Source organism: Dermochelys coriacea, chromosome 9, assembly GCF_009764565.3.
Source record: "Dermochelys coriacea isolate rDerCor1 chromosome 9, rDerCor1.pri.v4, whole genome shotgun sequence".
NCBI lineage: Eukaryota > Metazoa > Chordata > Testudines > Dermochelyidae > Dermochelys > Dermochelys coriacea.
This window is the reverse complement of record NC_050076.1, coordinates 43,132,413-43,144,507: the sequence shown is the minus strand read 5'-3', so window position 1 is coordinate 43,144,507 and position 12,095 is coordinate 43,132,413. Positions and strand designations below refer to the sequence as shown.

The 12,095-nt window shown below is 40.5% G+C and overlaps 1 protein-coding gene across 33 annotated transcripts in view; it reads right to left on the bottom strand.

The window, feature by feature from the left end:
* Positions 1-8,783: 8,783 nt before the first annotated feature.
* Positions 8,784-12,095, bottom strand: part of PER2 (period circadian regulator 2) — a 73,098-nt gene continuing 69,786 nt past the window's right edge. For all 33 annotated transcript variants that reach the window (XM_043492640.1, XM_043492633.1, XM_043492642.1 and 30 more), the window contains one exon: positions 8,784-11,052. In XM_043492640.1, coding sequence (XP_043348575.1) covers positions 10,903-11,052 — 150 coding nt within the window. In that variant the 3' untranslated portion in view covers positions 8,784-10,902. The remainder of the gene's footprint in view (positions 11,053-12,095) is intronic.

Below are 12,095 nucleotides of genomic sequence, written 5' to 3'. Positions count from 1 at the left end.
TGATCTGTCCTTTATGAATATTTGTCCTCTCCTCTTTACTAAGATATAGAGAATCCCCTTTAATAACTCCTGAGGGATGAGGGATGTATCTGTCCAAATTATATACTCCTCCACATCTGGCAGCTTTCCCCCAGTCCTTAGTTTAAGAACTCCTCCATGACCTTCGTAATATTACACACTGGCACTTCGGTTCTATTTTGGTTGAAGTGGAGCCCATGGTTCCTGCTTAGGCTCCTCCTTTCCCAAAAGGTTTCCCAGTTCCGAATAAACCTAAACCCTTCTTTAGGGGGGAAGGATAGCTCAGTGGTTTGAGCATTGGCCTGCTAAATCCAGCGTTGTGAGTTCAATCCTTGAGGGGGCTATTCAGGGATCTGGGGCAAAAATTGGGGAGTGGTGCTGCTTTGAGCAGGGGGTTGGACTAGATGATCTCCTAAGGTCCCTTCCAACCTGATATTCTATAATTCTCTTCCCAACAGCATCATCTCATCCATGCATTGAGACCCTGCACTTCTCCCTGTCTAAGTGGCCACAAAAATGCTACCACAGAGGTCCCAGACTTTAATCTCTTACCCAGCAGCTGAAATTTGGCTTCCAGGATCTCCTTCCTTTTGCTAAGTTATGGCTACCTATACGTACCACGACCACCAGCTCCACCCCCACACCTCATGCAAGTCTTTCTAGTTGTGTCAAGAGGTCCGCAACCTTTGCTATCAGTTAGCAGAACCACATGGTGAATTGCCTATCATCTCAAACCCAACTATCTATATTCCTAATCCCCCATTACTATTACCTGTCTGTCTAATAATTAGGGTCCCCACCCCCAGAGGGGTATCGGCAGGGCAAGATGATACCATAACCACCTTGAAGGAGGGTCCGACGCAGTAGTTTTAATTTAGATAGGACAAAATAAAGTTAATCTAGACTGAAAATACATTTTTTTCCTTTGTGCCTGAGAAAATGCAAAGACTAAGTCTTTCTGTAAGAACTAATGGCATTAGTAATCATGGTAATTCCTCTGGATCTACAACTAGGTTACAAGTAGAGCTGGGTCAAACTTAAAAAAAAAAATCAACCAAAAAAATTGATCAAAGGCTTCTGGCTTTTTGCTTGGAAAAACAGAAAACAAAAACACAAAACAAATTAATTACAATTTTTTAGTTTCTGGTAAAAAAATATTGTTTGAAAAAAGTTTGTTTTGATTTTTAAGTTTCAGTTTTATTTATAATCAAATTTTATTGAGGTTTTAGGGGGAAAAACACATTTCAGTTTCCCTATGATGTAAGGCAGTAGGAATTTTTTGACCAGCTCTAAATTTCAAAAAAAAGTGTCCTTTCCCTGCCTTTCCTCTGATACTAGTGTGCTCTTGTTGATATGCCAGAGAAGTAGATGGGTTAATCAGCATAGGTAGTTTGAATCTCAATTTAGCAAGGCAAGGTAGCAATTCCTCATTTATGCTATTCGCCTTCTTTCCCCTTGGGCTCTCATCTCTCTCCATTCCTTCTGCCAGGATATCATTCACCTCATACTACTCTGATTGCTCAGCCACTCCAAAACTGATCATAGAATCACAGGGTTGGAAGGGACCTCAGGAGGTCATCTAATCCAACCCCCTGCTCAAAGCAGGGCCAATCCCCAACTAAATCCAAGCCAAGACTTTGTCAAGCCTGACCTTAAAAACCTCTAAGGATGGAGAATCCACCACCTCCCTAGGTAACCCATCCCAGGGCTTCACCACTCTCTTAGTGAAAAAGTTTTTCCTAATATCCAACCTAAACCTCCCCCACTGAAACTTGAGACCATTACTCCTTGTTCTGTCATCTGCTACCACTGAGAACAATCTAGATCCATCCTCTTTGGACCCCCCTTTCAGGTAGTTGAAAGCAGCTATCAAATCCCCCCCTCATTCTTCTCTTCTGCAGACTAAATAATCCCAGTTCCCTCAGCCTCTCCTCATAAAAGTCATGTTCTCCAGCCCTCTAATCATTTTTGTTGACCTCCGCTGGACTCTTTCCAATTTTTCCACATCCCTCTTGTAATGTTGGACCCAACACTGGACACAGTACTCCAGATGAGGCCTCACCAATGCCAAATAGAAAGGAATGATCACATCCCTCGATCTGCTGGCAATGCTCTTACTTATACAGCCCAAAATGACATTGGCCTTCGTGGCACAACGTTGACCCATACCCAGCTTCTTGTCCACTGTAACCCCTAGGTCCTTTTCTGCAGAACTGCTGCCTAACTGCTCAGTCCCTAGTCTGTAGCAGTGCATAGGATTCTTCCATCCTAAGTGCAGGACTTTGCACTTGTCCTTGTTGAACCTCATCAGATTTCTTTTGGCCCAATCCTCTAATTTCTCTAGGGCCCTCTGTATCCTATCCCTACTCTCCAGCATATTTACCTCTCCTCCCAGTTTAGTGTCATCTGCAAACTTGCTGAGGGTGCAATCCATACCATCCTCCAAATCATTAATGAAGATATTGACAAAAACCAGCCCCAGGACTGACCCTTGGGGCACTCCACTCGATACCGTCTGCCAACTACACATGGAGCCACTGATCATTACCCATTGAGCCTGACGATCTAGCCAGCTTTCTATCCACCTTGTAGTCCATTCATCCAGCCCCTACTTCTTTAACTTACTGGCAAGAATACTGTGGGAGACCATATCAAAAGCTTTGCTAAAGTCAAGGAATAACATGTGCACTGCTTTCCTCTCATCCACAGAGCCAGTTATCTCATCACAGAAGGCAATTAGGTGAATTGCCCTTGGTGAATCCATGCTCACTGTCCTCTCTTCGAAGTGCTTCAAAATGGATTCCTTGAGGACCTGCTCCATGATTTTTCCAGGGACTAAGGTACAATTTTGTATATTTGGCAAAGCATTGTCAAATGTACCCAAAACAAAACAAACAAAAAAAAACAAAAAAAGGCCAGGGTTTTTTTTGGGTCAGAACTATGATTTTTACGTTGGCTCAGTAGTAACACCAAAAATAATTTAATCATTAACATGAACCAGCATAAAGAAACAGGTGAGTACTCGTACTTGTGCATACTAGTTAATGTATTAAAAATACACAATGAAGAAAATTTGAGAGAAAAAAAGTGTGCTCTGCGGTTACTAGATGTGCCAGGGAATTTCCCCCGCCCCCACCTCTCTTTGTTCTACTTGCTACCCTAACCATACAAACACGTCAAACCATAAAGTACTTTGTGCCCTAGCTGAAGGCAAACATTGGCTGATGCTTTGCTAAATAGTAACAAGACCTTAATGCAACACAACATTAAGGGCTAGTCTATACTAGAAGCGCTCCATCGGCCCAGCTGCACCACCGTAGAGCACCTGGTGAAGACGCTTTATGCCAACAGGAGAGAGCCTATCAATATAATAAATCCACATCTGCAAGAGGTGGTAGCTATGTCAGCAGGAGTAGCTCTCCCGCCAACATAATGCTGTTCACACTGGTGCTTACTTTGTGTAACTAACATTGCTCAGGAGAGTGGCTTATTCACAACCTGAGCAATGTAAGTTATACCGAAGTGGTAGTTTTAGAGTAGCAGCCATGTTAGTCTGTATTTGCAGAAAGAAAAGGAGTACTTGGGGCACCTTAGAAACTAACAAATTTATTTGAGCACAAGATTTCATGAGCTACAGCTCACTTCATCGGATGCATCCGATGAAGTGAGCTGTAGCTCACGAAAGCTTATGCTCTAATAAATTTGTTAGTCTCTAAGGTGCCCCAAGTACTCCTTTTCTTTTTGCGAAGTGGTAGCATTGACCTGGCCTAAAGGTCCCTCTGGCGGACAGAGTCTGGTCTCACTGGCAGCAGGTCCCTAAAAATGTTCTCACTTCTGAATCCTTCACACTATTCAGTGATTCATAGGACTTGTGTTATGCCTGCTGCATGCAGTGCATCAGAAACAAGGATACACCACCTGCTTAGTCAGGCTGATTTAGCACTGAGAAACGTTTATTCTTCCTCAAATGTAAGAAATCACTGGACCGGAACCAGCATCCTAATGACTTTCCATGTAAGTGGCTCCCTCTGAATGCCCTAAATTGTTAAACTTTCTCCCTCCAGAGTTATTTTGCTGCTAACAGATGCATGTTGGACAGCATGTACTGTAAAATGCTTGGAAAGCTCTGTACTGTTGATAGAGGTGGAACTAGTGCACTCATCTTTTGTAAGCCCTTGGTTACACCTGGAGTCTTAAAACAAAAAAAGAGTTAATAGGGAGGATGAATTCAATCACATCTCATTTTCCTTCAGTGAGTGGCAGGAATGACCATTCTAACTTCAGTTCCTTTAACAAGTGCCATGATAAATACAAGTGACTAATGGCTCAGTTTTACAAACTACTGTTTAAGTTAAGTCTTTCCCAATAACTCCATTAAAATAAAAACCAGACGGTATTCAAAGCCAGGGGCACTGACAAGTTGTTCTCATACACCTTGTGTATTCCCAATGGAAATGCTGTCCAGTGCCACAACCCCAGCAGGGTGAGGGGTAAACTATGCAACGATTATTTCCTTCAGCAGCAGATCGAAGGTATTTTTGAGGCTACATTGGTAAGTGCTGGATACACTGTTGCATATAGAATATTTTCTGAAAGCTAGGTATGATGTGGCATGCTGTTCAATGCTACTGTTGAAGCGGTGGAGCCCATCACATTTAGCTGTCTCACCCAGAACAGACCAATTTGGCAACTGCACACACAGAAGATGGGCAAATGGTATTACTGAATATGAACATCTTCCTAATATTTAGCAGCCAGAGTTGAAGTCCTCCAATCCTCAGCAGTTGTCTGTTGGCTAAAACTGTTCTGTTTTGAAGTAGTTTGAAGCTTGGGGCAGACTAAATAAATTTCTATTTGGAAGGTGGAAACATGAATTGAATCAACACTTCCATGTTCAATTAAAGTAGTATTTCATTTGAACTCCTTATTTTAAATTCAGGCCATGAATCTATGAGGAGAATCTAGCTCTAAATGCACAAAAAAGAAAAGTAACCATCCCCCCCAAAAATCCAACGGTACTAAATCAGTTAATACAACAAAAAGAATCAGCAGTAGAAAAAGAACAAGTGAAACTCAAGTGCAGCAAAACAGCCTCCAGCAAATGCGTGCGTGTGTGCAAAGAGTGACATCTATAGGCCAGAGAAATATTCCAACAGGCTATTGCTCCAGTCTGCAGATTAAATTATTCCCAATAGTTTACAATGTAAAGAAAACCACGCATCTTTAATACTGTCAGAGGAGAACACACAGAGTCCAGCTGTACCCAGGGTTCAATCTCACCAAAGCTTAATACTGTAGAGAACATGCCAGATGTACTTCTTTTGACATACATACATACATACATACATCTCTCTCAACACAATCCACACTTCTGTAAGAATTCTTCACCTGTCAGTCAGGGTGGGCAGCTTTTGTTCTTTGTCTCCAAGAGTTCCTGTTGAGTGCATCTTCCAAGCTCACGCCAAAATTTTTCCTCCTTCAGTGTTTTGCACCATCTTTTTCCTGGTCTTACCCATGGTCTTTGTTCTGCGAGTACCAGATAATGTACTCTCTGGGCAACATATACCAACTTTTCTAAGAATCAATACACTCATATATAAAACTGCAGATATAGCATCAGAAGCAGAGATAATACTGGAAAGCAGCCAATATAAAGGAAAAGGTATATTAAGTTTAAACATATTATGTTTTCAGGAAAGTAATGCTTCTTGAGAAATCTTGGTATTTGATTGCATTGTTGCTTCTTTAAACATTTGTACTCTTCCCCTTTGCTACCTACTTGCAAATTATGCAGCTTGTAGTGCATTTTCCTCATTCTTCCATGGTACATTTGTGCATTTATTTTAAATTATAAATAAGTAACTCCTATGCAGAGTTTGCAATTCTGTGGATGATTTGATGCCAATAAAGCTTGGTATACAAGTCAACATTTTAAGGCATTTTGCAAAGCCTGAATTTGTAAAGGTACATTACTGTTCTCTGACCAAAGCACCAACTTGGCAATAATTTTCTGACTCCAAAAGGAGTAAGTCTGCAAATTTAGGCCCTGATTCTACAAACACTTAACACAGACTTCAGTGGGACTTAAATCCATCCCTGTTCAGCAAAGCACCTAAGTGCATGCTTAATTTCTCTGCTAGATCAGGGACAGAAAAAGGACACACAGTAGTCAGAGACCACCATTTCAAATTAAAAAAGGCCTTTTCTGTTACAGTTTGAACTTTATATATAGTGCCTGCTTTCTGATCCTTAAATGGCACTTTTCCAGCAGCAATTCCATCTCAACACACCAGGAAGGTAAATTGTCAGTATTAATCTAACAGATTGGTGCTTTGCCCAATCTGTCCCAAGTGTTTGAAGTCATAGTGTGCCAGTGGCAGACAAAAACACAGAACCCAGGATTCCTTGCTTCTACTTCCCTTTTCTAAATCTCAATGACAAATAGTTCTGTGACAAGTTGTCTTAAAGGATATTTTCTTCATGTTCCAAATCCCAACAGTGTCCACATCACAACTACTGCTTTTCAGATGCACTGAATTCTGTGTTGCGGTCACAAAGAAAAGGTCGGGTTGCAGGAGCAGCAGCGTGCACTGTCGGAATAAAGTTCCGGGTAAAAAAAAATGGGTTATTCCACATTCCGTGGACATTAATAACTAACAACAAATTAACAGGCACCAAAAATACACCTGCGGTAAAGTATATGGAAAAACTGTAAAGGATTAGCGATTAACTGAAATTGAGCACAAGTTTTACATACATGCTCAGTGTGTGTAGGTTACTATTCTTTGGCTCCATAGCCTAGTACAAATATTTCAGTCTCTACTGAATCCGGAAAACTTTGATTTTGAAAATAACTGGGTAAAATATAATTTCATATTTTCATTCCTGGCTGACATTTTTTTTTTTTTACTTGCTTTAATGTGTCCTGGATCTCTGTTTTAATATGGTATCTGACTTTTCACATTTCCACAATACAAATCACTACTCTCTTCCCAATTATAGAACATTTTTATACATCTGATAAAAAGGCCTGTGATTGTTACCCAAAAAAAAAAAAAAAAAAAAAAATCAAAGTTATCAATCTGGCTACTGTTCAGCACCCTGTGTGAAAGAAGATGGTAATCTCAGTTCACAAATGCCCACAATACAAAAGCCATCACCATAATTGGCACAAAAGAAAAGGAGTACTTGTGGCACCTTAGAGACTAACGAATTTATTTGAGCATAAGCTTCCGTGAGATACAGCTCACATGAGCTGTAGCTCACGAAAGCTTATGCTCAAATAAATTCGTTAGTCTCCAAGGTGCCACAATTACTCCTTTTCTTTTTTGCGAATAAAGACTGCTACACGGCTGCTACTCTGAAACCTATAATTGGCACACCCGTTTGTCAGTTTCAAGGAAGATATCAAAGTAGGCCAATTTATCCTCACACCTAAGAAAGTCCCTGACTAAATGGGGTAATCTGGGGAATTCTGCACTGTTGCTGTATGGACTGTACTAACTCTGGATAAGCTAACTTTGGTCTCCACAATTAATTTTTATTTATTTATTACGAGGAAAGCTCAACTTACTTTAAAAGAAAGCACTGAGCTCAATCTAGCACAATTGACCCCTAAACCCCACCCTTTCAAGCAGATAAACCAAGTTGCACTTTTTTTTTTTAAAATCGACTTTTACCTGTGTGTGGCTTTTGGAAACCATATTAATTCTCCCCAATACAATGGGTTTCTTTTGAACTACTATAGGACTTCAGAGTTCCCTTATACAGTAGACAAATACACTCTGCATTTTGGTCAATGCGGAACTACCCTTTGCTTTAAGATTCTATGAAAAATCTTATATGTCTACCCCTTTCATAGAGCCTTTTAGAGCACCTCTATTATTAAGGCTTAAAATTTGGCATGCAGTTGTGGTAATTGTGAAAAATAGATATACAATTCTAAAAACCTGAGCCTAATAGTTTTTAAATCTGTTTTCCTGTGGTAGGCCCGAAATTTAGGTTTTATGAAAGCTTTTAATCAAATCTAAAGCCAACTCCAGTGGAAATTAATTTTTTTTTAAAGTAGCATTCCCAACTCAAACATTGCAGCATTGTGTGAGGGCACAAGAATGCAAAAATGTAGTTAGAAACTGGATTATAAACAAACAAAAATGTATTATTTTCATGAGCTAAAGTTCAAACTTATAGAAAACACACACACACGCACATAGGAAAGTAGCTTGAAGCATTGGGTTTTAATACTCTACAGCATTACTAACTCCACAAAAGTAGGTATGTCTAATAGTGATTAAACGTGACTGAGTTTCAGGGGGTGAAACTGGAATTCTGGTTTCCTCACCTGCTCATTACAAGAATTTAGAGGAGGGCGAGAGAACAAGTAATGATAGTAGTCTAGTTGCAATTTAACAAAAAACAAGCAAGAGAACGTTGCCTTCTGGTGTTTTTTGAACAGCTAACACCCATTAATTCACATTCAAACATACTGAAGTCAGGGGTGCTTCCCCTGCCCGTCAGTCACTTTGTTCAGAGTCCCAGAACCACTAAACCAACATTTCCAGCATGCAAAGGTTGCATTTTCCATTTTGAACACTAAGTTTACTATTCTGAGAAGTTAGCAAAGATTTAATTTTATCTGCTTTGGTACAGTAAGCTATTAGTAGTTTGCATAATCTTCACATTTGAAATAGTAGTTTACATGTGTTAGGTATAACTGGCATATAATTACCCCCCAGCTATAAAAGGTCAATAAATAAAAAGGCAACTAAAAATATATCTGTTTTATTTACCAGTTTTCTAAAATGCAAAAAGTCAAAGTTTAGTCACAAATGACAAAACCAAAATATATTGCACTGTGTACAGAAAATATTGTTGACAAAAGGTTATGTCACATCATATTACAACATAAATTATAATTTTTCCCAACCTATCTAGAAGTGGAGATTTGTCATTTTAAAGTTACAGGGAAATATTTTAAATACTACCCTGTAAATGAACACACTTTAAAAAATGCAAGGCTAAATTTTTGTATAAAACACATCCACAAAATGCTCTAAATACACCTTTTCCCTCCCTTTCACTAAGTTAGTTACAAGACATTCGTTAAAAAAAAAAGCCAGAAAAGCATGCTAATGGTGAAAAAAAAAAAAAAAAAAAAGTACAAAGTGATTGAGAAGTCCCTGAAAATTGTTTGTACACTTTGATTGCACTCTTAAAGCTTTATTTCTCAATCACTCTGGTCCAATTAAAATAATGTATTTCTGCATGTAATAATGGCATATGCGCAATATGCTGGTATATCTGCACAGCTTAATTTCTGCACAAAACATCTAGTACATTGGACTTTATAAACCTTGAAAAATTAAAAGGGGTTTCCCGTCTGAGTTAATATGTACACAGATTTAAGTTTTATCTTTTCACTATTAAAAACAATGGGAGTATGAGCTCTTGCTGGTGAGTGTTTCGTACAATAATAAAATAAAATGGTCACTAGTAAGTTGTGACTGAGTTTCATAAGTTTTTCCTTTAAGCTATAAAGATGAAAAACACCAGAAATACAGTTGTAGTAACTGTAAACACATTAAGTGAAGACACATTAAAACTAATGTTTTAATTGGATTGCAGCTGAATCTCTTCATACATTTCCCCCTGCTACCCTTCAGACTCAGTACTGCCATACAGAAATATTCTAAGCTTAAGTGTTCTTTATCTCAACACTTATTGGCAAATTCACCCTTTTTTGTCCTCTTCTCATTGCCAAGCAGTATAAAAGAACAGCTTCTGCACCTAATGCACAAATATCCAGATCCATACTATTCCAGAGGTACTACAGGTAAACTTCCTGACAACAAAGGATTCTACCCACATAGCTAAAGATCACTAAGTAACCAAATACAATGAAATGAGTCCTGTTCTAAAAACCTTTTCTGTGTATAATAACTATTTTGATGTTGAGAGAAGTCTCTAACCCTCTGAACACACATGCATGTTTAATGTTTATTTAGCCAGAACTGAAAGAGTGTTGGCCAACTTAATGAAGGAACAAACTAGAAAGAAGGGTACACAAACTTATACCAAGCTTTAACAAACAGGCAGTGGTAGATAGGCATGTTCTTTTCTGCAGTTCAAGTTTTTGAACATATACTAGGATACAAATTCTCAGAACTAATATTTCAGTGTAATGAATAGTTCATAGCATTTCCGTTGTCATGAAAACAAAACATTACAAAGTTCATGGCTCTCCATGTTCTCCCATACATTCACAATTTTAATCTGATCTAAAAATTTTATGAACAGATATTGACATTAGTAATATGCTATTAAAATATTTCCAGCATTTAAACAACATGAATGAGAACAAAGAAGATGGGATCAAATAATTGGAGAAAGGATGCGAATTGTGAATCAAAATACCTGCAGAGTATCAACGTTTTTCTTCAATATAGTGGAGTAATTCAGTAATTAACAGTGATTTCAAAATGTAAACTCAATGCTGCATCATTACTAAGTGGATAGTTGAAGAAAACACAGTTAAACTAGGTATTTTACAGCACTCATTAACCTGATTTCCAGATCTATAGGCTTTCATGAAAGCTTCTACAATTTATAGAAAAGCTTTAGGCATTTAAGTGCGAGTCTTTTTTTTTTTTTTAAATATATAAAGATTTTTGTTTCTAAAACTGCACTGTCCTCAACAATGTACTGGAAAGATAAGGGACTGCCCCATTCAAAGCGATTAATTCACAAATGACTTTTCTAGAACAAAAAATGCATTTGTTTTATAAACCAGATTCATTTAACTAGAAACATGTTTTAAAACCTTAAGACACATGCTGATGCATCATAGTAATTTAAAGCAGCTGCTTTTTTAAATAGTGTCAAATATTAGGTTTGTTCTTCACCGATTTGATTCAGGGTAGCCAAGTTGTTTTCTTCACTGGCTTCAATCATTTCATTAAGCTCCATTTCATGGATTTCTTCATCATATGGTGTATAAAAACAGCTTCGTGTGTTGTCCTCACAGTAAATACACTCCTTCAAAAGAAATATGATAATGCTTTATGAGGATATCTCACTAAGTGAGCCAATACTTAAAAGTTGGGTCGACATAGCTGTGGCACGTAGGCAGAGGTGGATTAAGGTTTTGTGGGGCCCTGGGCCAGAGCAAGTGCGGGGCTCTTTCCCCACACCTTCCGCCTGTAGCCCCACCCCTGTTCTGCCCCTTCCCCCAACACCTGTTCCACACATTGTCCCCCAGCCCATTCTGCCCCCCACTGCAGCCCCCATTTGCTCTTTTCTGCCCCCCCCCCCGCAGCCCCAAGCCCAGAGAAGCTCTGCCCCCTCCTCCTCCCACCAGGTCCCTAGGGCTGCAGCGGGGAGTGAGTGCTCCCCCAATCCTGAGGCCGCGGTAGGGACCCAGAGCTCCTCCAACACCTGGGCTGCAGCACGGGACTGGGTGCTGGGGCTTCCCCTGATGCCCTGTGCTTCTGTGGGGGATGGGGTTCGGGGCACTGGGGCTTCTTGCACCTTGCTTGCCCAGAGCTATCTGGGCCGCCTTGTGCCTCCCCTTACTGGCGGGAAGTGGGGGAGAACGGGACGGAGAAGAGAACCAACTAAAGGGGAGGACGCGTGACCTTGCTACATGTCTCCTCCCTGCCCCCTCCCTGTTACTTGCTCTGTCCTCCAGCTGCCCCTGTCAGCACATTTGGCTACCTCCTGCCCTTCCTGGTGGCCAGGCTCAGGCAGGGAGCAGGATGGAGCTGCTCAGTGGCTGCTCCGTGCAGCATAGCCAGCTGCCAGGGAGAGAGCCTGGCTGGGAGGTGGGGGACAGTAACGGCAGCCCGCTTCCTTCCCCGGACTCAGCTTCTGGGACAGGGGCCTAGCGAGCTGGAGCCCCGCTCCCCAGCATGCTCTCAGTGCAGCAGCTGCCGCCAGGGAGAGAGCCTGGCTGGGGAGGGGCAGCAGCCTACTCCCTGCCCAGGCTCGGCTTCTGAGGACAGGGGCCGAACATGTTAGGGGGAGCTCTGGCTCCCTCAGCAGTTTCCCCAGAAGCCAAGCCTGGGAAGGGAGCAGGCTGC